Source organism: Vigna radiata, unplaced genomic scaffold (genome assembly GCF_000741045.1).
Source record: "Vigna radiata var. radiata cultivar VC1973A unplaced genomic scaffold, Vradiata_ver6 scaffold_275, whole genome shotgun sequence".
NCBI lineage: Eukaryota > Viridiplantae > Streptophyta > Magnoliopsida > Fabales > Fabaceae > Vigna > Vigna radiata.
This window is the reverse complement of record NW_014543809.1, coordinates 250,341-275,944: the sequence shown is the minus strand read 5'-3', so window position 1 is coordinate 275,944 and position 25,604 is coordinate 250,341. Positions and strand designations below refer to the sequence as shown.

General features: G+C 34.6%; 1 protein-coding gene and 1 pseudogene across 4 annotated transcripts; both read right to left on the bottom strand.

Annotated features, from left to right (window-relative positions):
- Positions 1-4,092: 4,092 nt before the first annotated feature.
- On the bottom strand, positions 4,093-7,657 carry LOC106754870. Of its 4 annotated transcripts, XM_022778092.1 has the most exons (5): positions 7,549-7,657; positions 6,413-6,640; positions 5,763-6,382; positions 4,807-5,598; positions 4,093-4,693 (listed from the first exon to the last, which is right to left on the bottom strand). In XM_022778092.1, the coding sequence occupies exons 2-5, from the start codon at positions 6,636-6,638 to the stop codon at positions 4,385-4,387; spliced, it is 1,947 nt and encodes a 648-aa protein (XP_022633813.1). In that variant the 5' UTR covers positions 6,639-6,640; positions 7,549-7,657; the 3' UTR covers positions 4,093-4,384. The 4 variants fall into 4 exon arrangements, with proteins under 4 accessions (XP_022633813.1, XP_022633811.1, XP_014492425.1 ...); XM_022778090.1 differs by having other exon boundaries at positions 5,763-6,640; XM_014636939.2 differs by having other exon boundaries at positions 5,763-6,640; positions 7,509-7,598.
- Positions 7,658-19,508: 11,851 nt separating this feature from the next.
- On the bottom strand, positions 19,509-24,594 carry LOC106754879 (annotated as a pseudogene).
- Positions 24,595-25,604: the final 1,010 nt, after the last annotated feature.

Here is a 25,604-nt window from a genome sequence, read left to right as displayed (position 1 = left end):
TAATTGATCTAGGGTTCTTTATTTTTATGCTAATATGTTTTAGGTTATCATACTCAACTTGTTTAAAACATTTGTAGCCTTGAAAATAATTAGTGGATCGAAATGTGAGTGAGTAATTTTTATTATACGTCTGCCATTACAAAGAAAAAACGGCGCATGTTAATTAATCATTAAATCAATACTTTAGATTTTTTTTTCAAGTTGAAAAAAGTATACAAAAAAAAAGTTAATTATTTCAACTATATAACCACATGCTTTACCCGGATACTACGTTTTTCATGTTCCCTTCTTTAGAGTAAAAAAATAATAATTAGTGCAACTATTTTTACGTGCATGATTAGAGAAAAATTGAGGACGTAGTACTTCTTTCTTGATAAACTTTTAATATAACTTTTAACATACGGACTCAATTTTTTCATTTATATTAAACGGTTAGATTTTCACGACATTGTTATTCCTAACAATGTCTAAACATGCATGTCATGTATCTATGATATATTTCATCATATATCTATCAGATTATTTGCCACTTGTAGTGTTCACATGATACAGTCGGGTAATAGCCAACCAATACTGCGTTGAATTTTAACCATTTATTGTGGTCATTTTTATACACTACTACATGTGCTTATGCAATTGGAAAGTTGAATAATCAAACATAATGCAGTTGACACAATGAATTTTGGCAAAACATGTTGCCTTAGTTTAAACAGCAGTAGATCTAACTCCTTTTATTTGATTATGATTAGAACAACTTCTGATTGTTACACAAGGCCACCTTCCATACTTAATATATTACTGAGTAAACGTCTAATTTATTCTAAGATGGTTATTGTATCCATCTTCAATCATATACCTTATTTTACTGTGATCACATGCTCAGTCAGACTGGAATCATTCGGTAATCGTATATTCAAATTCATCTATGGCTAGGTCAACTCCTGTAATCCATTTACAATGATATACAAGTACAACAGTGCTATGTTAAAATATTGACAAAATGTAATCATATAAGTAATAAAATAGAAATTTGTGTTGATTTGAGTGCAACTATTATTATTTCTTGATTAAGATTAAAGAACTTTGAAATAATAATTGAAAATAATTAATTTTTAATAGGATAAATCTAAATTCTAGAAAATAAATAAAAATACGAAAGTAAAGATCATTAGTGCAAAACCAGGATTCTAACAAGGATAATACGTTTTGGTTTTCATAAAATCGAAACATAAGAAAATTCGGTGACATTTTTATAGTTTCAATGATCTTATAGGCCTCAGTTCAAGGCAAACTGATACAGAAAAGCTTCTATTACCTCAGTTGCTTCAGAATCGAGGCATTTCGAACACTTTAGACATCGGCTAAGCAGATAATCGAGTTAGTATTCTTTGATATTTTTTGGAGTATTCTTCTTCTCACGCAAGAGCGTCTTCCTCTCCCATCTTTTCTTTTTCTTGTTTCTCTCTCTTCTCTATGCTTCAATCTCACTTCCTTCCTTCGATGTCTTCTGGCGCAACCACAACACAACAACCACTACCAGGACACTCGCTTAGGCCTTGGAATCGACCTTAACGAGATCCCTTCGCCTTCTTCCTTGTTCGTCGAAACCCTACCAGACTCTTTCACCGACGTCGTCCTCACTTATCATGAGAACTCTGGGCTGTCGCCGCAAGCCCCCACTACCCTCCCAAGCGGTGGCCTCGCTCCTTGCACTGCCTGCTCTAAGCCTTGCCCCGCCACTGTCGGGAGCCGCCACCACCACGTCGTGTGCGACGACTGCGAGCGTAGCTTCCACCTCGCCTGCGAGTGCGTTGCCTCTGGAGTGAAGAGCAAGCAGTGGTCGTTGGGAGTGAAGCAGCTTCTCGATAACAACTCCTAGGGTTCTAATTCAGATCTCCATCCCCAATTTTAGTGCTGCATGGTGAAAAATCTCAGATCTACATTGCCTCATGTTGATCTACTTGTCGATCTCAAAGAACGTTTTTTATCCTTATACGCGTATGATCTAGCTCTAATTTTAATGTTTTTAACAATGAAATTGTAGAAAAAGTGATGCCTTGTATCTCAAGCGAAGAGGAGGAGTGAATTAGGTTTTGCTTAAAAAATTGTTCTTTTAAAAAGCTTTGCAAAATCTTTAAGTTTTCTTCAAATAATTATGATGGGTATATGAATCAACAATAAAAAAGAGAGAGAGAAAGATCAACACAAAGATTTATACTGATAAAGTATACATAGTTTTCTTGATTTATATGAATTAATATCCAATCTTCCTTCAACGACCTTAGTTGAAGGGATCCACTACAATATAGAGTATACAAGCAAGAATACAGAGATATCCCCTCTCAATGCACTCTCCTTTCCCACTCAATATCACTTACAATACAAGATGTGAAAACCTCACAATCTCACAAACCCAGAAAGTAATCCCAACTTTTTGTACATCTTGAGAGCAATCCCAACTCTCAATGCAAAACACAAAGGTTCTCCTCCTAGCTCACAACAATAGGAACACAATCCTCTTGATTGCAATATGGACACTAATTCTCAAAGAATACACCAGAAGTGCATAATTGATCAACAATGTATCAACTTAACTGTCTTGCAAGAATCTTGATGGTTTCACCCAAATGTATGATCTTAATTCTCCAAGAAGTCTTAGGACGCTCCTACAATCAATACTTAACAAACAATAGACCCTCTTTAGGCATCGGGTGCCTTAGAATCCCAATGTATTCCCCTTTGAAGGTTGAAAGGTCTGCTCTGCAGGTGGGGTTTCTGCCTCGATTCGTCAAAGAACTGAGACAATAGACCTATCTTTAGAAATTTGTCAGGTCAAAAGCTTGATTTGAAGTAGGTGAGCAGTATTTTCTACCTCGGTCCTCTCAATAATCGAGACAATATATTTCCTTAGACAATGATTCCTCTGAAACCAAAGCATATAGTGTCTACAAAATTATAGCTTTGTCATCGCGTTTTAATACACTTCGATTTTTCGAAAACCGAAGGCTATTTAATAAACTCATGCAATTTTTATGTTATATTTTATTATTTTATCAAACATTTATCAGGCTTTACCAATCTCTTTATATATATATTTATATATATATATATATATATATATATTTATATATATATATATATATATTTATATATATATATATATATATATATNTATATATATATATATATATTTATATATATATATATATATATATTTATATATATATATATATTAATTATTGTTGTTTTATTTTTCCAATAAACTCATATCCAAGTCTAGAGCTTAAATTTTCCCGTCCCTGGTAAGATCATTGAAACTACGAGGTTTGCACATGTTCAAGTATTTTTATTACTGGTCACTTATTACGCGTCTAGAATCACATACTGATGAAGATCAATATACTACTATTTTGAGTGGTGATACTCACACAATAGAAGAAAAAATTACATTGATTTGACACCTCTTTAAAAATAAATTCATTTGACACTTCTTTTTAACAGTATAAAAATATATATTATAATTTTAAATTAAAAAACAATATAAACACAATTTAAGTATTATTTTTTTTAATGTCAAATAAATGTAATTCTGTCTTGTAATGTGAAAGTATCATTTTCCTACTCTTTTACCACTTTTTCTATGCACAATATGTGAAGTGTGTTCCAAAGCTCAAGAGAAATCTTTTATTGATTATGTTTGATCTTATGAGTTTGTGAATCAAGGTTCATCGGTACTATAAAGATTTCAAAGGAGTGTCTAAAGTTGCTAATGGGTGACAATGAACTATCTTTACATACTAGATGGTTCAATAGGAATGCATTTCTTGCTAGTTAGACAATGAAAAATAAAAAAAGAAATTATGGCACTTGCTTATAATGTTGGAAAAAAAAAAAAAAAAAAAATATATATATATATATATATATATATATATATATATATATATATATATATATATATATATATATATATCTGCTACCAAAATACCCTATTTTTACTGCACTTGCCGTTGCCTTTTCAATTGATGTTGTATAATGGTAGATAGTCTTAATTCACCTCTAAAATAACCAACCAATACCATGCAAAGTGACAGATAGAGGCACCCTACTCAACTATGCAATGATTACAGCTATTATTATGAACATACCCATTATCTCTATCTCTTCCCAACATTGAGAGAGAGATGTTACCTCATAGATTTCTAGTTGTACTAATATCACAACCTAAAATTATACTCGTAGAATTATTGAACATTATAAGGACATCCAAAAACAAGAAAATATGCATATTCAATGATCATCAAATCACTTAAACACAACTATTTCTTACACCAAAATACATTGCAGCATTGTTCTATGTCACCTTTATCACTTATCACCCTAAAGTTTAGGCTTTGACTTCTTCCTTTGGCTTCTGCACTGAATTATTATTGTTAATCTCTTCCTTCTTCTTTTTAGTTTCTGCGGCACTTATTTCTTGTTTCTTTTTCTCTTTCTCTTTCTTTTCATTTAATAACTTGATATATTTCTCACTTTTTTGTCTTTTTCTTTTCTCTCGCTTTTTGTTTCTCTTGTTTCTCAACCAACCCCATAATGGAATGAATCTTTGGAGTCTCCACTTCCACAATAGGCAGGATAGGCTCCGAGTAAAAGCACCTTTGTCAGAGGTCAAAGAAGCCCTCAACAGGTTTATTGCCTGACCAAATTTATATAATTAGACAAATGTTAAATAAAACCATTAGTATCAATCAGATTTTCTTAAACCAATATCGAAAGAACAAGTCGTCAAGAGTGGATTGTCAAATTTACCTTTGCCTTATTGATTTTCAGCAGATGTTCCTCCAAATCAGTAGACAGGAGATTATCCGAACCACTAAATGAAATTGGAAGACTGGTAGATGTCAATGGTGACAATTTCAGATCATCCCACACAACAAATAGACAAGGTCTCTTCATAAATCCCACACCATCACTTTTTTTTCTATCTGAAGATCTTGGGTCCAACATTTTGATATCTTTGGGCTGTTGTACCATATCCTGTTTCTTTGAAATCATTCTCTTTTCACAGATGATACGACCCTTCTCATTTTTCATTTCTCCAAGGCCATACCAATATTTGGCGGTGTCATCTTGACTTGAATTTGATAGTGGATTTCTCTCACAACCAAAATAAGGAGCCACCTTGGGATTCAGCAAGGATTTGTTCGATGATTCTATGAACCACGATGGATCCAGATTCTTCACACTTTTGTACAAGTTACGAATGCTTCCCAAGGACAATTTGCCATTCCTAAGCTTCAGAATAGATGCAAGAAGTGGTATAGGCCAGCAGGACAGTTTGTTATTCTTAAGGTTCAGAGTATATCCAAGAGGTGTTGTGAGGAAGCTGGCCAGAAAATCGACAAAATCCCCATCTGCTTCAACAAATTCAATCTTGTTTTTTGATTTACTCACCATTACCTTGATTTCTAAATAATGTTTGGAATGAATTGAGCCAATAACTCGTGAGAAAGAGACCGATCGCTTGGATGTTGTGTTTCCCAATAATACATCACTAAGAGGGGTTTTGGAGGTTAATGCTTGCTTCAGTATCTTAAGTATCTGAAAGAAAATAAGTAAAAGATTATACCAAATTCATAACAGTTAACACTATCAAAGTGAGACCAGAAAGGTAAAGTCATGCATCTATACTTTTACAATACAATAAAGAAATGGTGCATCCAAAATTTTTGACACAAAACAATCATTTTCCTCATAAATATTACCTTTTCTCTGTCAAGAAAGTCTTCTTTATATTCTTTTAGTTTTTTCTGTCCAGGTTTAATGAATTCACTTGGAGAGCTTCGGCGTACTGTCAAGTTATCATAGATGAAGAACATAGCCTTTCCTTTAACAAAAACGCCATCGTCACCAGCAGTCTCTTCTAGCAGTTCTATTTCTTTCCTCATCAATGAGTCGCAGTCGCACTTTACACCACAATACGAACTCACCAACAAATTACTTCCTTTTTTTGCACAGTTATGACACATGAAATACTGTGTGGGTTCTGAATCATCCACTTTCACTTTTAGCCTCTGGCAAGAGCTCTCTAAGGGGTTGCGCGGAGAATGCAACATTTTCTGGCAGATCTTGTTCCTGAAAACATCAGTCTCCAAACTATGAACACTCTTGTACAGCTCGTTGATGCAACCAAGTCGTGCTTGTTGTTCAGATCTGTTGCGAAGCCTCAACCGATCCTTAAAACTCTGGCACAACTTATTGATGCCACCAGTTCCTTCTTGTTGTTTAGAGGTGTTGTCACGCCTTTGTTGTTGTTCAGAGGTGTTCTGACGTCCTTCTTGTTGTTCAGAGCGAGCTTCTAGTTGCTCAGAGCCGTTGACGCCCCCTTCTAGTTGTTCAGAGGCGTTGTTGCGCCCTTCTTGTTGTTCAGAGCCGTTGTCAGGCCCCTGTTTTTCAGAGGTGTTCACACGCTCTACATGGTCCAAGGTGTCCAAAAGGCGGATGATAGTTCCCAATGGAAGGCTAAGGAAACTGAAGAGAACATCTACGAAGTCCCCACTTGCTTCTGCTACAATCACACGATTTCTTTTATCGTCCACCCAATATTTCAAAGGGATTTTTACCTCTTCGTTGGAAGACATAACTGAAACATAAAACTAAACAATATTAACCAATTAATCAAAAAAAACATGTACGATTTTGGTGAAATTTCATATTCTTCAACTCAATCCTTACTTGGGTTGTGTTCCCTACGCGATATTTTAAGAATTACACTTGTGGGTGTATTTTTAAGGGATAAGTAAACATGATGAGAGGGTTATGTATGCTCTTACTATTAAGGAAGCTGCGAAGAGAAAGGTATATTTTTGTTCTTCTAAAGATGCTTTTCAATCTGAAGTTCTAAAATTTGTTAAAGCAAGTTCCGTTTTCAGATCCAATTTCTTTTGGATTATAATTAGATTTTTAAAAGTTTTTCTAAAATAGAAGGAGATAAATTGAGTCAACTCCTTCAACCCACTCTCCCATGAACTCACTCACCATTGAAGAAATATAAATACTTAACATTACAACTAAATAAGTCCAGAAAAAAGAAAAAAAAAATGATTGTCAACAGCACAACCTATCCAGAGAGACTTTGATCAGGGGGCAAGAATAAAACCCCCCGTCATAAAAAAAATACTTTGCTTTTACAGAGAGGAAGAGACAGAAAAACTTGAAAAGTAATGGAGATATGATCAACCCAGATTGAGAAATGTAGAGAATAAGTTTATGATAGATGAAAGAATCATTCAAAATTTATACAAACTCATATAGAACCACTGGGTTTAAGCTATAAATGAGAGAATTCATCAGAAGAGTGAAGTCAACCTAAAAGCTTTTGTTTCCTCCAACTCCAAAATTCATCTAATACGAATCAGATAAAACATTCCACTATGTGTTTTACGGAATAAGGAAAGTATAGTATGAAATGTTGAACTGTAAACATAAGTATGTTAAAGTCGTCGGAGAACCTGTTTCCTCCGAAGGCCACGGAAAGAGTTCAGCACATACCTGCCAGAGTTTAGAACCTTGAAACGGATATGTTGACCTAAAGCCCCATAGAGACGACTAAAACTTCGAAAGTAAACTGTAAAATGCTTTAAAATTATGTACATTCCACATCCCGATAGATATTTAATTAATCTTTATGGCCAACTTGTTTTATTATAACCCAAAATTTTAATTTTAATTTTGAAATGGTGTCGTAATATTTTATATATAATGTACAAAAGTAAAAAAAGATAACTTTTTTTTAATCTTAGAAAAGGCCTGCATAGGAACTAATAGACATGTATGCAAAATACATTTAGTTTTGATTTTCATGTCTCTAGTGACACCTTAAAAATAGAAATAAATAATCATCATTGTTGAATTACAAAGTTTTATAATCTTATATACACAAAAAATATTTTATAAATTCTGTCTAAGGTTCCTCTTGTACCAATTATATTTTGTACTATGAAAAGGGCAATGTGCTTTCGACCATTGGTTACTTTATTGAGTGGGCGGAGGGTAAGCTCAATTATTACCAATTCAACACATTATTGTTGGCTTGGCTGTCACCAGACCCACACCATCTGAACACACAAGTGGAAAATGTGAGACATTTGGGCCAGTATCTTGTCTTTTTCTTTTTCTTTCTTTCTCTTCTCTTTTCTCATTCTTTCTCTATCTCAAAGTACGAGTAAGTATTTAGTAAGAAAAACTAACTTGAGCTGTAATTCTGTTTTTATATTTGAGTATAAAAGTAATTATTGGTGAAATTTTGGTCGGGTGTTATTGAATGAATTTATCGTTTAGTAACTTTTATCTATTAAAATGAACCAATAAACATAAACATGTTAAATGTTATTTTAAAAGCTAAACGTTACTTTAAACAAATAATGCATAAATGCCAGTACACTACCATGTATAAATTAACGAATTGATAAGGTTTAATATCTCGGTATCCTTATTTTAGTCCATAATTTTAAATATGTCATTTTTTTTTTCGGCGTCTCAATTGGGTCATTTTCTTTTTGTAAAATTGAAGCAATTAGAGGTCTGTCGTCAAATTGGACATACGGTCGTTTAAGTTTGGATTACGTGACATAAGTGGATTCATTAATCTCACGTGGCATGTGGAATCAAACTTAGGAAAGGGCAAAATGAGGAAAATGTAAAAATTTAAGTACAGCCCCTTACAATTCAGAAATGCAAATGAGATTTGGGAAAAAAAATTGGGACTCCAAATTACTAGAGTTCGTGTTCGTGTGAGAGAAAAGAAAGCGTTCTTTCTTCGATTTGATTTGAAGCGCGAGGGTTCGTGGGTGAAGAACAGCGGGTTGGAATCGATGGATAACGAAATGCAGAAGTCGCATTCTTGTTGAATATGTGTATTATGCATGATGAGTTTTATTATTTGGGTTATGTCTGATTTGTTGAATTGTGTTCAGGAATATTTTTTCACACCTATGGGGAGTATTACGATGATTTGAGAGAATCAAACATAACCCAAATAATAAAACTCATCATGCATAATACACATATTCAACAAGAATGCGACTTCTGCATTTCGAATCCATCGATTCCAACCCGTTCTTCTTCACTTACAAACCCTCGCGCTTCAAATCGAATCGAAGAAAGAACGTTTTCTCACTAGTAGAAAAATACCATTTTATGACGGTCTTATTATGATGGATAAAAATTATCCATCATAATAGGTTGACCAGTGGCAGAATTGTAATAAAAGTAAGACATATTATAACACAGTTTTATATATCCGTCATAATATGAAACGTGGTGGCAAACTTGTAAATAAGTTTAAGATAGATTATGACGTACTTTTGTGTATCAGTTATAATATAAAACGTGGTGACAGATATGTAAATACGTTTAAAACTTATTACTACGTATTTGTGGACACTTGTCATAAAATTTTTAATGTATTATGGCTGATATTTAAAAATCCATTATCTCTCTTTTTTATTTTTTTTTTCATTTCCCTCTCGGTCCTTCCCACGTTCGTCCCTCTCACTCTCATTTCCCATTTCCCTCTTAGTCTCGTTCGACCTAATACACTGTCGTTCACTCTCTTCCTTTTTTCTTCTCTTCTTCACTCTCTATCATTCTTCGTTCATTCAACCATTCAACCATTCATCGTTCATTCAACCATTCATTCCTCTGTCTTTGTTCCGGTCAAGCAGTGATTCGACCCGTGTAGGTAGGAGGAGCTAACCTAGGTAGATGTGGCTGATGCTGCAAGTTTAGCTGCGTGTTCTTTACCCCTTCGAAGTAAGGGTTTTTATTTCGTAATTGCTCTCTGCGTGTTTCGTAATTTTGTTTCGAGATGTCCACCTTGGTGTTGTTTTGTTTTGATTATATTGACCTTGTAATTGGTTGATAGCGCATAGTCGTTGTGTGTTTTGTCCGACACAGAGAATTGATTGATGCAGAAAAATCTCTCGAGCAAATAACGCATTTAATTTTAAAGGTAAGATGGTCCTAATTGATTTTTTTTGGCTCACATGCTTTCTTTGTAATATGCTTGATCTTAATTTTTTGGGCTCACATGCTTTATATTTATTCATTTTTTTTTCTTCGTGTTTGTTTGTGATAGTGATATGATCTTTTATTTAATAACATCTGGTATAACAGGAATCACTTGAGAATAAGAGGCGCATTTCTATTATTAAAGGCATTGTCATTGCCAGGCGTAATGCTGGAATCAATACTACATTCAGAATTAGGAGGCAGGTGGCTGGGGTTGGGATCGAATCTCTATTCCCTCTGTAAATATGACCTTCCCATATTTTAAGTATATATGCATTTGTACATTCTATTTGAACTGGTAAAATAATCTTTTCACATTTGTTGGCATTTGATGACGATGTATTTAAATTGCTTCACTCAACATAAAGATAATAGGATTATAGAAACAATTACTTGAGGTGGGGATAATTATTTAAAATTCTAGTTATGGCCCAATTATTTGTGTTGTTTACTATCTTTTAATTAAAATGTCTAAAGTATTGATGATTAAAAAAACATAAAACGAAGGAAAACGTAATTTTACTGGTTTTCTTATAAGCTACAAAGTGTGAACATGATTGTTTCCAAACTTATACAAATGAAGAATTAGAGTTTTGGAAAGGACTTGTTAGAATGTATATTTTGATTTTCAATTTCAGCTCAATCTGTAATTTTCCCTCAGCATTATCTTTAGGGAAAAAGTGGTCTATTTTGCTTACATTCAGACTTTAATTTTTGTTTTCTTTCAAGTGCATAATTTGAGGTGTTTTTCAGTGTTTGGAATGAGTTCTTGAGTTTGTTATACTAAAAGGGTTCTCTTTTTATCCTCATTTCAGCCTGCCATATGATTTATTATATATATATATATATATCCGTGTGTGTGTAATTTGAATTGTTCATTTAATTACCTTGTATGTCACTCCATAGTTAATCTTGAACACACATCAATGCCTCTAAAGTGTCTGGGTGTAATCTACTCCGATGTGGAGTAAGAAATCGATCATCAGTACGAAAAGAAGACTGAAAAGCAACTGTTGAGATAGGAATGACTAAAAAATCTCTTGCAATCATTTGTAAGATTGGATATTTTAATCCATTAGTCTTCCACCAAATTAAAATTTCAAATTCTTCATCTGAATATGGTAGTTTTGGTTCCTCCAAGTAATAATCAAGTTATAACTTATAATTTAATGGTTCATTTTTCTTTGCAATTTGATATTTTGCAAAATCTCTCATCCAAGCATCTTTTCTTCCAAAAACAATTTAGCCTACATTTATGTTCGGATTTTGACATGAAGAAATTGACTTCTTACCTTTCATGTACATTTTATACTTATTAACCAAGTCCTTAAAAAGAATCTTCACCTTTTCAATTTCACAATCAGATTCATTACCATATATCTGAGGAAAAAATAATCCAACAAATCAATTTTGTACTTGGGATCTAACACAATACATATAACCATCACTCACTTGATCACACTTAATACCTGTTAAACTTTAAAACCACAAGTATTACCACCAGCCAAAATCCATCAGAAACGTCCAAAATCCGTCGATAATGACTTTTTTTCGATGAGTAGCTCTGAGAAGTGATCGAAGGCACGATGCAACTCCTGCGAAGCTTCCTCCGACGAGTAAAGACGCAGCGAAATGTGGACGAAGCTCTAGATTGAGAGATAATCAGAGAAGAACTCAAGAATTTAGGGTTAATCGATTGAAAACCCTAAGATCGACCAAAGAAGCAAAGCCGATCGATGAGAACCCTAATCAGACACAAAGGAACCCTATAACAGGGAGGAGACACTGACTGGACCGATTAATCGGTGTAAATCAAAGATTAATCGATGGAAAGTGAAGATCTAAGGGGAAAAAGATGTTTAATCGACTAAAATGAAAGAACAATCGATGAAGATGACTCTAATCTATGAGAAGATGGATTTAAACGGTGTAAAAGGAATGAAATGATAAAAGGAAGGAACCCTAGGTGGTAGGTGAGGTTCGGAATTGGAGGAGATGCTCAAGGTAACGAAGACAATGATGAAATGGACATTCTCGAGGAAGACGAAATCTGATAGGCTCTCTCGAGAGAGAAAGTATATGCTCTCGAGGAAGACGATCATGAGAAATGAAGTTGCATTTCTGATGCGCGAGAGGAAAAGCCAATGATGTGGAAGGAAGACGCTGACGCGTGGCTGGAGATGAAAGGCGTGAGGAGCTGATGCAAGGATGCTGACTGGAGAATGGCTCGGCGTGAAGGTTTACATCATGGAAGAGAGAGAGAAGCATCATGGATAAAAATGTAAGAATGAAAGATGAATGTAGTGTGCTTGGAAGGTGGCTAGAGGGAGTCTTTAGACTCTTTAGCCTGACTTTCAAGAGAGAATAGTTTCTTATTCAGAAAACTCAAAAGTGACAATACAAGAGAGGGGTTGAGTATTTATAGTAACCCATGCTCCTTGGAAGCTAAGATACATATACGATGAAATGTAAAAATAAAAAAAATGGACTACGTTAGGTAGGATTGCATCACTTCCTCTTTCCCTTATTTTCTTTTCAGTCCTCAAACATGAACAGATTACAGTCGAATGTTTCACAGATTCATACAATTTTATGCACTAAATTTCATCGTTCCATTTTTATTCACTATCTCACTTTGGCTTCAAATCCATCACTGTCCAACAAAGATGCACAGTGGTGACACGACGACAGTGCATGGCATGGCGACAATGCACTTGGCTTGTATGTGCCCTTGCATGAAGAACAAAATTGTGATCCCTCCCTTGCACGTGTTAGAGAATAAGAAGATGAAACGAAAAATCTCAAACTTGATGACGTAAATCCTGACGGAGATGGCGACTTCACTCAACGGGAGATATTGAGGCACATCAAACAGGCTTGGAGCAGCAGTAATCTAACCATAGATGGAAAAAATAGGAGAGATGAGGGTTACCCTCACGACGGAGAAAAGAAGATGAAGGGGGTTTTGAAAATAAAAGAAAAGTGGTGTTTGAGAATATGAGAAGTGGTGTTTTGAAAATAAAAGAGAAGATAAGAAGTAGGTCTGGAAAGAGAGAGAGAAAAAAAAAAGTAATGTGCAATTCGCGAAAAGAGAGAAAGAGTGGGCCGAAAATTTGTCGTTCTTTTTACAAACGGACTTTTCAGTCGGTAGATTTTATGTGTATTTCCAAAGGACTTTTTTGTTGATAAAATTTATGTGTATTACTGACGGATTTACCACACACTTATTTGTTGATAAATTATATGTGTATTACTGATGGATTTACTGATGAACTTTTCTGTTAGTAAATTTGATGTGTATTACCGATGGACTTTTCCATCGGAATTTTTTGTGTGTATTACTAGCAGATTTAACGATGGACTTTTCTGTCGATATGTCTGTCGATAATTTAAATTTTAAAAATTCATCAGTAAAATTCATCTATAATTAAAATTTACTGATGAATTTATTTTCGTCGGTAATTTGAAAAATTGTTGTGGTGAGAATTAGGAGAGTTAGGTCATTTCATCAAAGCCAACTTAATTTCATATCCCTTTGGAAAGAAAATGTTGACAATTGGATAAGACGTAATAGAAAACAAGAGTGTCACATCATAAAATATTTTCAACTTTTGGCAAATTTCATTTGTCATTTGCCAATCATATGTGCTAGGCAAAACATTATATTGAAAATATTTGTTACAAGTTTTCATATATACTTTGTATTAAAAATATATCCTCATTAAGAGAGTCATTATCTATGCTTGTTTTCATATAAACACTTTGTTCTTTTTTATAGTCACAAGTCAATTAAAATACTTGTTTGTTTAACTCAGTGGAGTTAAACGATCTAGTCAGTTAGACTAGTGCAAAACAAAGAGTGGTAATACTCATTTGTAAACCTAATGAGGTTAAAGTTGTTTGTAATATTTTTAAAGATTAGTGAAACCGCTTAAGAATACTTAAGGCAGATTGTAGTGAACAATTATAAAAACAAGTCTTCATCCTTCTTTTCGTTTTAAAGGCTTCTAAAAATCTTTAAGTGGTCAATACAATCTGCAAACCTCTTAACCCTTACAATAGCGTGTAACACTTCTTTGCGAAAAGTTTTAGACTCTATTGAAACCCCCTTTCCAGAGTTTACCTATGTTTTATAATGAACTTTCCACGATGATTCAAATAGTCTTTCAACAATTTTTTGAATCATCTTAGATATTGATGTTAAATTGAAGACAAAAGCGACAACTGTTAAGTAACCATTGTTAAGAATCTCAAACGACGGTGGTTGTTCTTGAATCATCATTAAAAGTCATTGATATAAAAAAAAAAGAAAATAATGTGTTGTGTGTTATGACGAGATTAACAAAGATAGACCTACCAAAGTGGAGTAGAAAAACATCTCCATTTAAGCTTTGAAAAGGACAAAAGTATTCCATGGGCTCACCATTTTTTATTTGTGAAGTCGAAGAGATAAATAAAAAACAAGTAAGCAAATCATTGAATAAATGTAAAGTATCAACCATAGGTGTGGAAAGCTTCGTAGAGGAGCCTCACAGCATGATGTGGAAAGCTTTGCAAAGGAGCCTCGTGACATGGGTTTTACAATAAACTATGACAAAAACTTACAGTGTGTAGTGAGATTAGTAGTGCTTCCTTATTGACAGATGTTCGCATGGAGTAGTTTGTGAACCTCCGTGAGAGAAAAAAAGACATCTTTTTTGCAAGGGAAGAGAAAACACTCAAATGAAAGTCATGCGAGAGAAAAAAAGACATCTTCTTTTATGAATGTATTGCACACTCGACGAAGGTTCTCTATAAAATTGTCATTATTTCTCCATCTTAAGAAGGTTTTAACAACGATTCTCTATATAATCGTTGTTATTTCTCTTATGTCCCAGCTTTAAAGATGGTAACCGTCATCATTTCTACTTTTAATGATTGTTCTTTAGATAATCGTTGTTACAAATTTTGCAAAAATTGCAATTTTTACATCATACATTTTTTTACTATGGTGGCTTGTTAAACGTCATCATTCCTCATTCAACAAATTAAAAGAGGGTTATAAAAAACATAAGTTCAAATAGTAATTATAATTACTATCCTGGGGACCAAATCCTGTTAACAAAATTATCCTACACTACATGGGTTACTCGTGCCACTATTACTGGTAAGCACCCACCACACTTGTTGAACCATATGCTCGTATCCATAAGCATGATTATAACCTAAACCATAAACCCTAAAATCCATAAAGCAAAAATATAAGTTAACTTTGAATAAAACATACACATATGCATAAATCATCACATGTAAACTCAGTCATGCATATATCCACCACACAATACACATATACTCATCCACTTCGCCATACATCTTTTCATCATGCACAATATACATCACATGCAATGGACCTATTCATATCATTATTGAAATTTTTCAACCACATGCAATACATACAATTATTACCAAAATACTATTAATGATTTTCTAGTCTTAAACACAACCACCCAACTACTATCAAAATACAATTTAATGAACTCCATAATTATTACTAAGAAGTACTTTAATCTTTTGCATTTTCCTAACTACTCTCATTTAAGTTTACCTAACATTTTCAAGGGATGTAAATCCATCTTTTTGTTTCCTATCATTCTCAAATGAATGGACAAAATGAGGTTTGTTAAAAGTTAAAATGGTTACTTTTGATTGACTAGTGGTAAAATACAACTTACCAAACTATACAAACTACTCCCTATAAGGTAGTTGATGAACACAAACCTTATCTTCCTTATTTACCAGGGGAATCAAGAATAATATTGGTTAACAAAACTTCATGAAAAAGAGAAGAAGCTTTGAAGATGATTAAGTTCCAAATGAGAAAAGCATACACTAGTGCAGAATGGGCTTTAGACGTCTGTTATTTTGGGCTTTTAACGTCACCTCACGAACTGATGTCTTTACGGGTGACGTTAATGGGACGTCGGATTTCAGCAGGTGCAACGTCGCTATAGACATCGGTTTAGGCCAAAGCTCGACGTTTATAAAGACATCAGACATTACACTAACCGACGTCTAAGGGCACCCCTAGACGTCGGTTTAGTGACACGTCCAACGTCTATAAAGCCGTCAAACATTGCGTTACTCAACGTCTATGGGCACTATAGACGTTGGGCATTACATTAACTGACGTCTATGAAGTGTTGTGTTTTGATGCAATTTTTCTCATGTCTTTGGGTAGCGTAGTTGCACCTCATTCCCTTGCTAGTTTCCTCGTAAGAAAACATTGTGTCTTTGGGATTTCTCATGGCATTTCAACCCAAAGACGAACCTGGGTCATTGCCTAGGTCCACTCCGACCGCCAATGAAAAAGAATACGGTGAGAATACGGTGACAACGTATTCTCAAATACAGTGACATCGTATTCTCACATACGGTGACACCGTATTCTCATCGTTTTCTTTTTCATTGGCGGTGGGAATGGCTCTATGTAATGACCCAAGTTCGTCTTCGGGTTGGAATGCCATGAGATATCCAAAAAATGTAAGTTTTTCTTAGGAGGAAACTAGCAAAGGGAGAAGGTGCACTACGCAACCCAAAGACACAAGAAAAAGCATACCAAAACACAACGAAAACACATTTTAATCGGTTCAAATGAAAGATAATACATCAAAGATTACTTTAATCGGATTAAAAGCAAGTTTAACCATATCAGAAGAGATTAAACACACCTGTAAATTCAATGAAGCGGAGAGAAAAGCCAAAAAAGACGATGAAGTGCACGAAACTGCTGGTTCGCAATCACTATTTTAACAAGAAATAAGATGTCAGTTGCAAATGAGCCCGACGTCTATAATGGAAAAGACGTCGGTGACCTTACTAATCCAACGTTTTTCTAATTCAAAAATTAATATTCGTAGGGCTTATAAACGTCTACTACTAAGGCCACTGACGTCTATATACAATTATAGACGTCAATGTGGAGGCATCCGACGTCTATATGACGGAAAGGAATGACTTTTCACCTGCCTGGCAAACATATAGACGTCGAGTATCTCTTAACCGACGTTTATAGGTCTGATAGATAGGTGAATAATCATTAATGTCCGCCATATAGACGTCAGTTTAGCGGAATCCGACGTCTACAAGGCAGAAAATAGGGACTATTCACCAACCTGACAGACATATAGACGTCGGGGTTGTCCTAATTGACGTCTATATGTCTGACAGGTAGGTAAATAGCCATTAATTTCTGCTATATAGACGTTGGGGCCCCGTCCAACAGACGTCTATATGTTTGAAAGAAATGACTTTTCACCCACTTGTCAGACATATAAACGTCAGTTAGGACAGACCCGACGTATAAAAGACTATAGGCATTGGGATACCTCCTAACTAACGTCTATATGACCAACTTATTTACGAAAATGCCACCGATCATCAATATACGTCGAACTTACCCTTAACTAACGTCTAAGGGGTGACGTTAATCAGCGTTTTTGCACTAGTGATAAAATAGGATGAAACAAGCTTAAAAAACATAGTGACAGAGCATTTGAGATTGGTGATCTTGTATAGGTGGCAAAACATCATAATTCTGTTTAAGAATAAAATTAATTAAATTATCATAAATGTTACTTTTTATTTGTATTAAACATTATATTTACTGAATTAAAACCTATTTTCCATAAATTATAATTTTGTTGAGTAGAAAGAGAGTAATTAGTTATTTTATTCTCTTATAATTAATTTTTATTTTTATTTACTTCTTTCATCTTTATGACTTCTCATGTAGAGTTTTTTTTTTTTTAGGATTTTGGTATAATTCACTCCTTTAATCTCATTTGTTTATCTTTACTAATTTTTTTTATTCTTATTTCTGTTATGCATGTTTTTTTATTTGTGTTGTTAATATTTTTATTCTATTTATTGAATTTGCATTCTTTTGTCGGATTTTGTTTTTCCAGTACTTTTTAATTCATGAAATTGGAGATTTTTTTTTGCATATATCTTAAGAAAAAACTAATTTTTTTTCTTAGATTAAATTATAAAATTATTAATTAGGTTAGGATTTAGCCTTTTGATAAATAATGAAGATAAAATCTCTAATAAAATCAACAATACATACAAATTATACTTGAAAAATTATGTGAAAATTAAATAAAATTAATTAGGACTATTTAGCAGATAAATTTACATAAATAATAAAAAAAAAAAACTCCAAAAGCAAAACTTAAGTAAAAGGCTTTATTCTTAAGTTTGTTTTCAGTTCCCAAACTCTTATATCGCCCCTAAATATAACATATGTTAGAGATATAACATATGTTAGAGAAGGGGATTGCTCCCTCCTCCATCCCATTTTCACCCGATACCTTCCCAACTCTTTTTAAATTTTCTTTTATTACAAAAATAACCTTTTAGTTATTTTTTTTACTTTTTCATTTTTACTTTTAACTCTATTAAGTTAGAAATCCTAAATTTCTACTTCACTAACAGCACCCGTACTCCCCTCTCTTTCTCTCTCGGATTCTCAACTCCACATCCGTTTCGTTTTTTTCAAAGTGTTACTTTTCTTTCGTTTTCTCAAACTGTTATTTTTCTTTCGTTCCCCCAGTCCACTCTAACTCTCCCAACTCTCAGTTCCTTTGTAGCTTTTTTCAACGGTGCAACGGTGCGGCAGTGTTTGAAGCGATGCAGCAGTGTGTGCGGCGGTGCAGTGGTGTGTACGGTGGTTGGCGCTTCGTTTCTGCGTCTTGAGTTCTGTGATTAATCTCATTCCCTAAAAAATGTTTGTATGAGAACAACGCTTTTACTCAGATAGCAAGACTACCCCATGTTTTATAAGAAGAAACTATCGTCGAAGAACACTTTCCATCTTATCTGTTCTATTACTGTTTCTTAAACAAAATTATTTTTGAAGTTTGTTAACTTCAAAAAGTTAACATAGATGAATTCCCTTTTAATACTATATTTCTTATGGAGTGTATCTATATTCGTACAATGATTGTGGTTTGTGATTTATCTACTATGGGAACCATTTAATCAAACAAATTTATTTATTGTTGTTGATGGCTTTTATAGGTAAGGTAAGCTATGGTTAAGCATAACAATGTCATCCCCAAGCATTGGCAAAACTATGTGAACACATGGTTTAATCAGCCAATATGGAAGACTAGAAGGCGATTGGGTAATTGCCATAGTTTCTTCCTCTTTTTCGAACTTCGATCTAGCTTTAATAATTGTTGGTTGCCGTAATTTTCTAACAAGTTGATATCGTTGCATTGTTCAACTCATCAAAAGAAAGCTGTGAAGATTTCTAGTTTTCAACGTCTGTCTAAAATTGTATGTTCATTGAATTCTAGGCTAGGGTGTTCGTTGAATTTTGAAGGCTAAAAATGGAAGTGAGGTGGAAACTTTGAATTTTCACCTTTCAGACTGAACCAAATGTATTTAATATTTATTGATATCCGATGACGAATGCTCACATCCGTTTAAGGGTTTTCCAAAGTTACGTATCTCGTTTATTCACAAACTTTTTCTTCTTTTACAGAGTCCATCACTGCTTTCGAGCAATGCCTTGATAGAGTCCACCGTCGCTTTGAAGCAATGCCTTAATAAAGTCCACCACCACTTTAGAGATTGAATTTTCTTGCCCCTACAACAATTTCTTCCTACCTTTCACTTACGATAAAGAAGATTTGAAATGAGAGCATGAACTGAAGAGAGAATAAATAGGTTGTGTGTTGGGGAATAGATAAAAATTATAAAATTTTAATCCTAAAATTAAATTTTTACTGAAGGATAAATTAATAATTAAAAAATAAAGTGGAGGTAAAAGAGGAATGAAGAAGTAGAGGAAGAAAAGGGAGAAGTACAGGGAGCAACGCCCATTAGATAATTACATAGTACCTATTATTAAATTGTAGATTAATTTCAAAATTATATTTTAATGATGGTTGGATACGATTGTCCTTTTACATTTTAAAGGATTTGAACCAAAAACAGTGAAAACGATTTCTTCCGTGGCATGACAAAATTGAAGAGAATGATAAAGACATATACTCCACTCTAAGGTAGGATAACACTGCCATGGATCAGTGCCCCACCTCCCCTTATCTCGGCCACTCTCCCATCTTTATCTACAACTTTTTAGAAAAACAGAACTTCATATATATGTCTAACAGGGAATTTTAAATTGCTAGCAGTTAAAGGATACGCAGCATTTTCAGTGTGTGCTCTACAAACTACTTAAGAAAAATCTTGTCACTACTTTTCGTTTAACCTTGCAATTCCAGTCAAGTATCAAACTCAACGATTAAGTAATTTAAGACTCGTTAAATGTTAAAGAGTACGACATGAGATGAAAGATAACATTGACAGAAATAGTTTGCCATGGTTATATGCTGATGACGTAAGTGAAAAAAGGAGAATTACCAGCTCATCATTCTTGCTCACTAAATCCATCTACCGTCAACGTTTATGCCACGGACATGGCAGATTTTAGGCCAAATTTGACGGTCCTTTCTGTGGCATCGTTTTTGCAGCAAGGGACATTCTTTTATGCTTAATTTTATTAGAGAGACAGGCAGCCTTTCTCCCGCAATATTCTCCAGCTTTTCACAATTTACAAGGTGCAATTCTTGTAATGATGTGAGATGGAGAAGGCCTTTGCACTCCAACGTATTAAGACCTGAGAAATCACTTAGATACAGAGACGTAATGGAGGGAGGCAACAATCCCTCCATTGGGAAGGCGTTGATGCCATCACATGGGCCATAAACATATAGAGAGGTAACCATGTCAATGGGTTTCCTTCCTAAGCTGATCAGTAGTTTCTCACAATTCCTGATCGTAACTGTTGTCAAGTTAGGTGGCATACCTCCTTCAGGAAAACACTCAATTTGTTGGCAGTTGGATATGTTAAGATATTCCATCTTTGGGAGAAGAGTTCCCATCTGATGCGGCAATGACTTCAACTTGGCACAATCTTTAACANTGAAANAAGTNAAATTGGGCGCAGAAAATCCTTCTCCTGGGAATGATACAAAGTTGGGGCAGTCCCGAATCTTAAAAGAATTCAGACTCTTCAACGACTCTGACCCTAAGAGCAGAAGAGATTCTAGATTTTCACACTTTTCGATTGTAAGACCGGTGAGATTTGGAAAGAAAGCCGCTGGGAAAGACTTTAGTGAATCACAACTATTATTTATTGANAGGNATTCCAGTAATTCATGTTTATGTAGCACCGGGAAGCTCAGTTTGTTTAAGCCCCTGATATCCAGAGTTTTCAGTGATGAAGGAAGACGATCACCTGGAAAAGATATGGCTGACGAACAATCAATTAATGTCAACTCTTTCAGGCAAGTAGGTGGAATGTCAGTGATGGCCTCCATCATGGACTCCACCATTGGCCTTCCTGATATTTTTATAGATTCCAACGATTGAGGAAACGCATGTAACCCCACTTTGTTGCTTTCATATATCTTTAATGTTCGAAGGGCGGGAGCCCTTGGGAATGAAGAGATAACAAGAAGCTGGCAACTTTTAATCTTGAGTGTTTGCAGACTTGGAAGGTGATTTGGCAAATCTCCCTTCAGTTTGGGACAATTCTTTATCTGAAGATCCTTAAGAACAGGAAAAGCTTTTGAATCAACCGAACTCCACATCTCCCAACAAGGCATATTTAAAATGTATAGAGATTCAAGGGAGGGAAAGGGTGCCATAGATGAACAATCTTCCTTCTTATAAAAGCCTGCATCAATAGTCTTCACCGAATTCATCTCTGAAATAAGGATGTGCTTGAGAGACGGTAGTCGCCCAAGTGAAGGAAGCATGCAACAATTGTTACAATTTTGTAAATACAGATATTTCATGTAGCGGTAAGAAAAATTGTCCATCCATTTGGGAAAACTATTTCCTTTATAACCCTTTATTGAAAGGGATTTCAGGTCTTGGTGAGGTTGTAACTTGCCGAGTACATCTAATTCAATTTGAAAGTCGATGCTACTATCGTTACATAATGACCATTGCAACTCTAAAGAATTAATGTATTTCTTATCCATTATCCTGGCTTCTAATGCTTCTTCACCATTAGTAACATTTTCTAATTTCTCAATAGAAACCCGGCCATGGAGATTTGGGAATCCTCCCAGTTCTTTGATGCTATTCTCTTTATGCTTGCCCACAATATATAAATCCAAGTTCTGTAATTGATTGAGTTTCCCCATTCTTTTAGGCATCTCTTTTATGGAACTATCACGAATTTCAAGATGACGCAAGTTTTCGAGATTTTGCATGGCACTAGGCAACTTAGTCAGCCTAAAGCAACAAAACAACTTCAAAGTTTGTAGATTATACAAATTGCACAATGACTCTGGCAGAGTTTCTATACCTGTAAAACTGAGATCTAGATAACGNAAATGGATCAATTCACCTATTGAATCAGGCAGAACAAGCTGACATTGTAAGTGAGAAAATGATAAAACTCTCAAGTACTTGAGCATTGACACTATAATAGATACTGTATTTCTGTTTTTGAAGGGAGAATACCCAAATTCGGTCGGCAAAAAAGTTCTCGAAAATTTCACCATGTCAAGAACTTCAGTATCCGAGACCGAATCACTGAATCTTGTAAGAGACAAATGGCGAGTCTTTCTATCAATTTTGGTTTCTTTTCCATGTTCATCTGCTCTGAAATAGAATTCCCCGCCCAGGAATGTTGCTAGATCATGCATCAGGTCATGCATCACAAAATAGTTACCCCAATCCCGAGAACTTGAACATTGAAAAAACGATCTCGAAACCAAATCGTCAAAATACTCGTGACCAACCTGTTCTAAAGTCTTTCCCTTTTTTGATACTTTTACAAGATCTTCAGCCATCCACAGCAGGATCAGTTCATCTTTTTGAAATTCGTAATCCTTGGGNTACAATGAACAATAAACAAAGCACCGTTTTAATTGTGGAGGGAGATAATTATAACTAATTCTGAGTGCTGGAATAATCTTANACTGATTTTCGGGAAGTTCCCAAATGTCACTTTCAAGTACATTATTCCAATCCTCGATTTTGTGCTTTCTTCTCAACATTCCTCCCAGAGACTGTGCAGCTAAAGGCAAGCCATTACACTTTTTAACAATTTCCTTTCCAATCTTTTCTAGAGTCTCTCTATTCTCACGGTCTTCTGAGAGGGGTAATGCATGGCTTGCAAACACCAACCAACAATCTTCATTTGACAATTTGTTTAGATAATACACTTTAACATTATGAAAAGGGACTACAGCCGCTACCCTTTCATTGCGGGTTGTCACAATAACTTTGCTTCCACTAATTCCACTTAAAAATGGTTTTGTAAGACTACTCCAGCTATCACAATCCTCGATCCAAACATCATCCAAAACAATCAAGAATTTTTTACCTTTCAGTTTTTCCAACAAGTCAAGTTGAATTAAGTTCAGATCACTCAATTTACAAGGCATTTTAGTAATTTCCTCCAGCATAGTTTTTGTGACTTTCACAATATCAAATCTATCAGAAACACAAATCCATGCCTTCCATTTGAATATCTCGTTCAACTTGCCATCGTTATAAACAGATCGGGTCAAAGTTGTTTTTCCAACCCCACCCATGCCTACAATAGGGATTACAGACACTTCTTCACCACCACTGCTATCCTCTAACACCAACTTCATTATGGCCTCCTTGTCTTCATCCCTACCGTACATACCATATCTATCTTCCAGAGATGTTGTCGGAGCATTCCATGGTTGACTGTTCTCCACCGCAATCTCCTTCAAATCGAGACTCTCCTTTTGTTTTAAAATATCATCTAATCTTTCAACAATGTCTTCCAACTTACTAACATTAACAACCAACCTTGTTCCTTTTGAAAAGGTGAGGAAAGGAATTGCTTACCTCCTTTTGAGTAGCAGCTTTGGTATAAACTTCGTCAAGTAAGTCATCAGCCCGGTAGACAACATCATTGAGAAGATCGAGCCATTCTTTAACATTGGAGTCGGTGATTTGTCTCTTCTCAGCATCAGCAAGCACAACTTTAACTACAAGCAGCTGGCTCTTCATCTTTTGAAGCAATTTGTCAGGCTTTTTTCCACGGATGAAGTTGACAAGCTCAGGGGAAGCCAGCCGGTCAAAAAGAACATCAATGAAAGCAGAAAGGAGTGCACCACCTACAACAGCTAATGCCATGATCTCAACAACAAACAAGTGATTATTTCTCAGAAAGGAAAGGAATCGGTTGCAGTAATTTGGATAGGTTCTTGACGGATGAGATCAGAAAGGAAAGGAATTTCAGTCAACCCTCTTCACTTTAAGTTGCGTAGCTATGTGAAATACCTACCCTCAAAATTAACCGTCAGATATATATATTAGTTCAAAATTGGATGGTAGAGATTGATGGTGCCTAATGTTGGTGGTGTCGCTCTTTGAAAGATAAGGTTCATGTTTCAATGCTTTTTTAACGTGGAATCACAGAGAATGTACCCACCATCTAAATCCACCATGGTTATATTAATTAAAAAATCAATGGTTGAGNTTGAATAAGTTGATTTGAATTAATTAAAAAGATATTCAGTATATCTTCTTTTTCATTCTTTTAGTGTTTATGAAAAAAATTATGAAACAGAGTAATAATGTTTGTAACGGCCAACTATTGCTGATGACACAATGTATGTAGCCATTATCGACTAACAATGTGAAAGATATAGCAAATTAAATACGATATGTCAAAGACAAAACTTTGGAGGATGGAGAACTTGCTTGGCATGTTTTGTTTAGGAGCCTGGGACTGAGGTGACACTATAGTTTCTTTAGGCACTATGGTATTTTAACAACTTGTTTTAATAATTTTTTACCAATAAATTATGTGTTAATATTTTTATTGATTCCTTTGAAACAGACCAATTTTTATAAATAATTATAAAAAAGTTATGAAAAAAAAGTTATTAAAGATATATTTTCTAAAATAAAATCCCGAATGCAGCCAATTTTGGTAGCCATACTCTGTTTATACTTGGATCTTCTTCTGTAACAAAAAGTCTAACGTCTAGATTGATGATTCTGAAAGCTCAACCTGAATTTATATAAAACACACTGGACTTATAGTAGATATGAGGAACGTCTAATTTTATACCTGCTTGGTTATAGTTGTTACAGTGCTACCACTGACGAAATCCATGAATGTCAATGTTCTCAGTTAGCATGGTGTTTTTGTGATTCTCAATAGGTGCACCATGCCATGACTGTTTACAAATTGGTGTTTATAGAACTTTTTGTAGTCATTGTTGCTTAAAGTTCCAGGGTCGATTGTCATGTATGTTACATACCATCATAATAGACACAACTTTCCAAGACAAGTTGATTTGCGTGTTAACACAGCAGCCATGAATTTGGGGAATTTTGGGAATGGAGGAAATCAAACCACTTGGAAGGATTATATGAGATAAATGAGGAAGACTCACCACTTTTTAAAGATAAGGATGAAAGTTCTAATGAAGAACCTAGAAAGAACTCTCGCTTCAGATGTAAAAAATCTGGAGTCTATC

Excerpts from the sequence above, each read along its gene's own strand:
- LOC106754870 (XM_022778090.1), bottom strand. The coding sequence starts at position 6,638 with ATGTCTTCCAACGAAGAGGTAAAAATCCCTTTGAAATATTGGGTGGAC. Across the intron at positions 5,599-5,762 it reads ACTTTCTTGACAGAGAAAAG|ATACTTAAGATACTGAAGCA; the intron begins GTAATATTTATG and ends ATTTTCTTTCAG. Across the intron at positions 4,694-4,806 it reads TGAAAATCAATAAGGCAAAG|GCAATAAACCTGTTGAGGGC; the intron begins GTAAATTTGACA and ends AAATTTGGTCAG.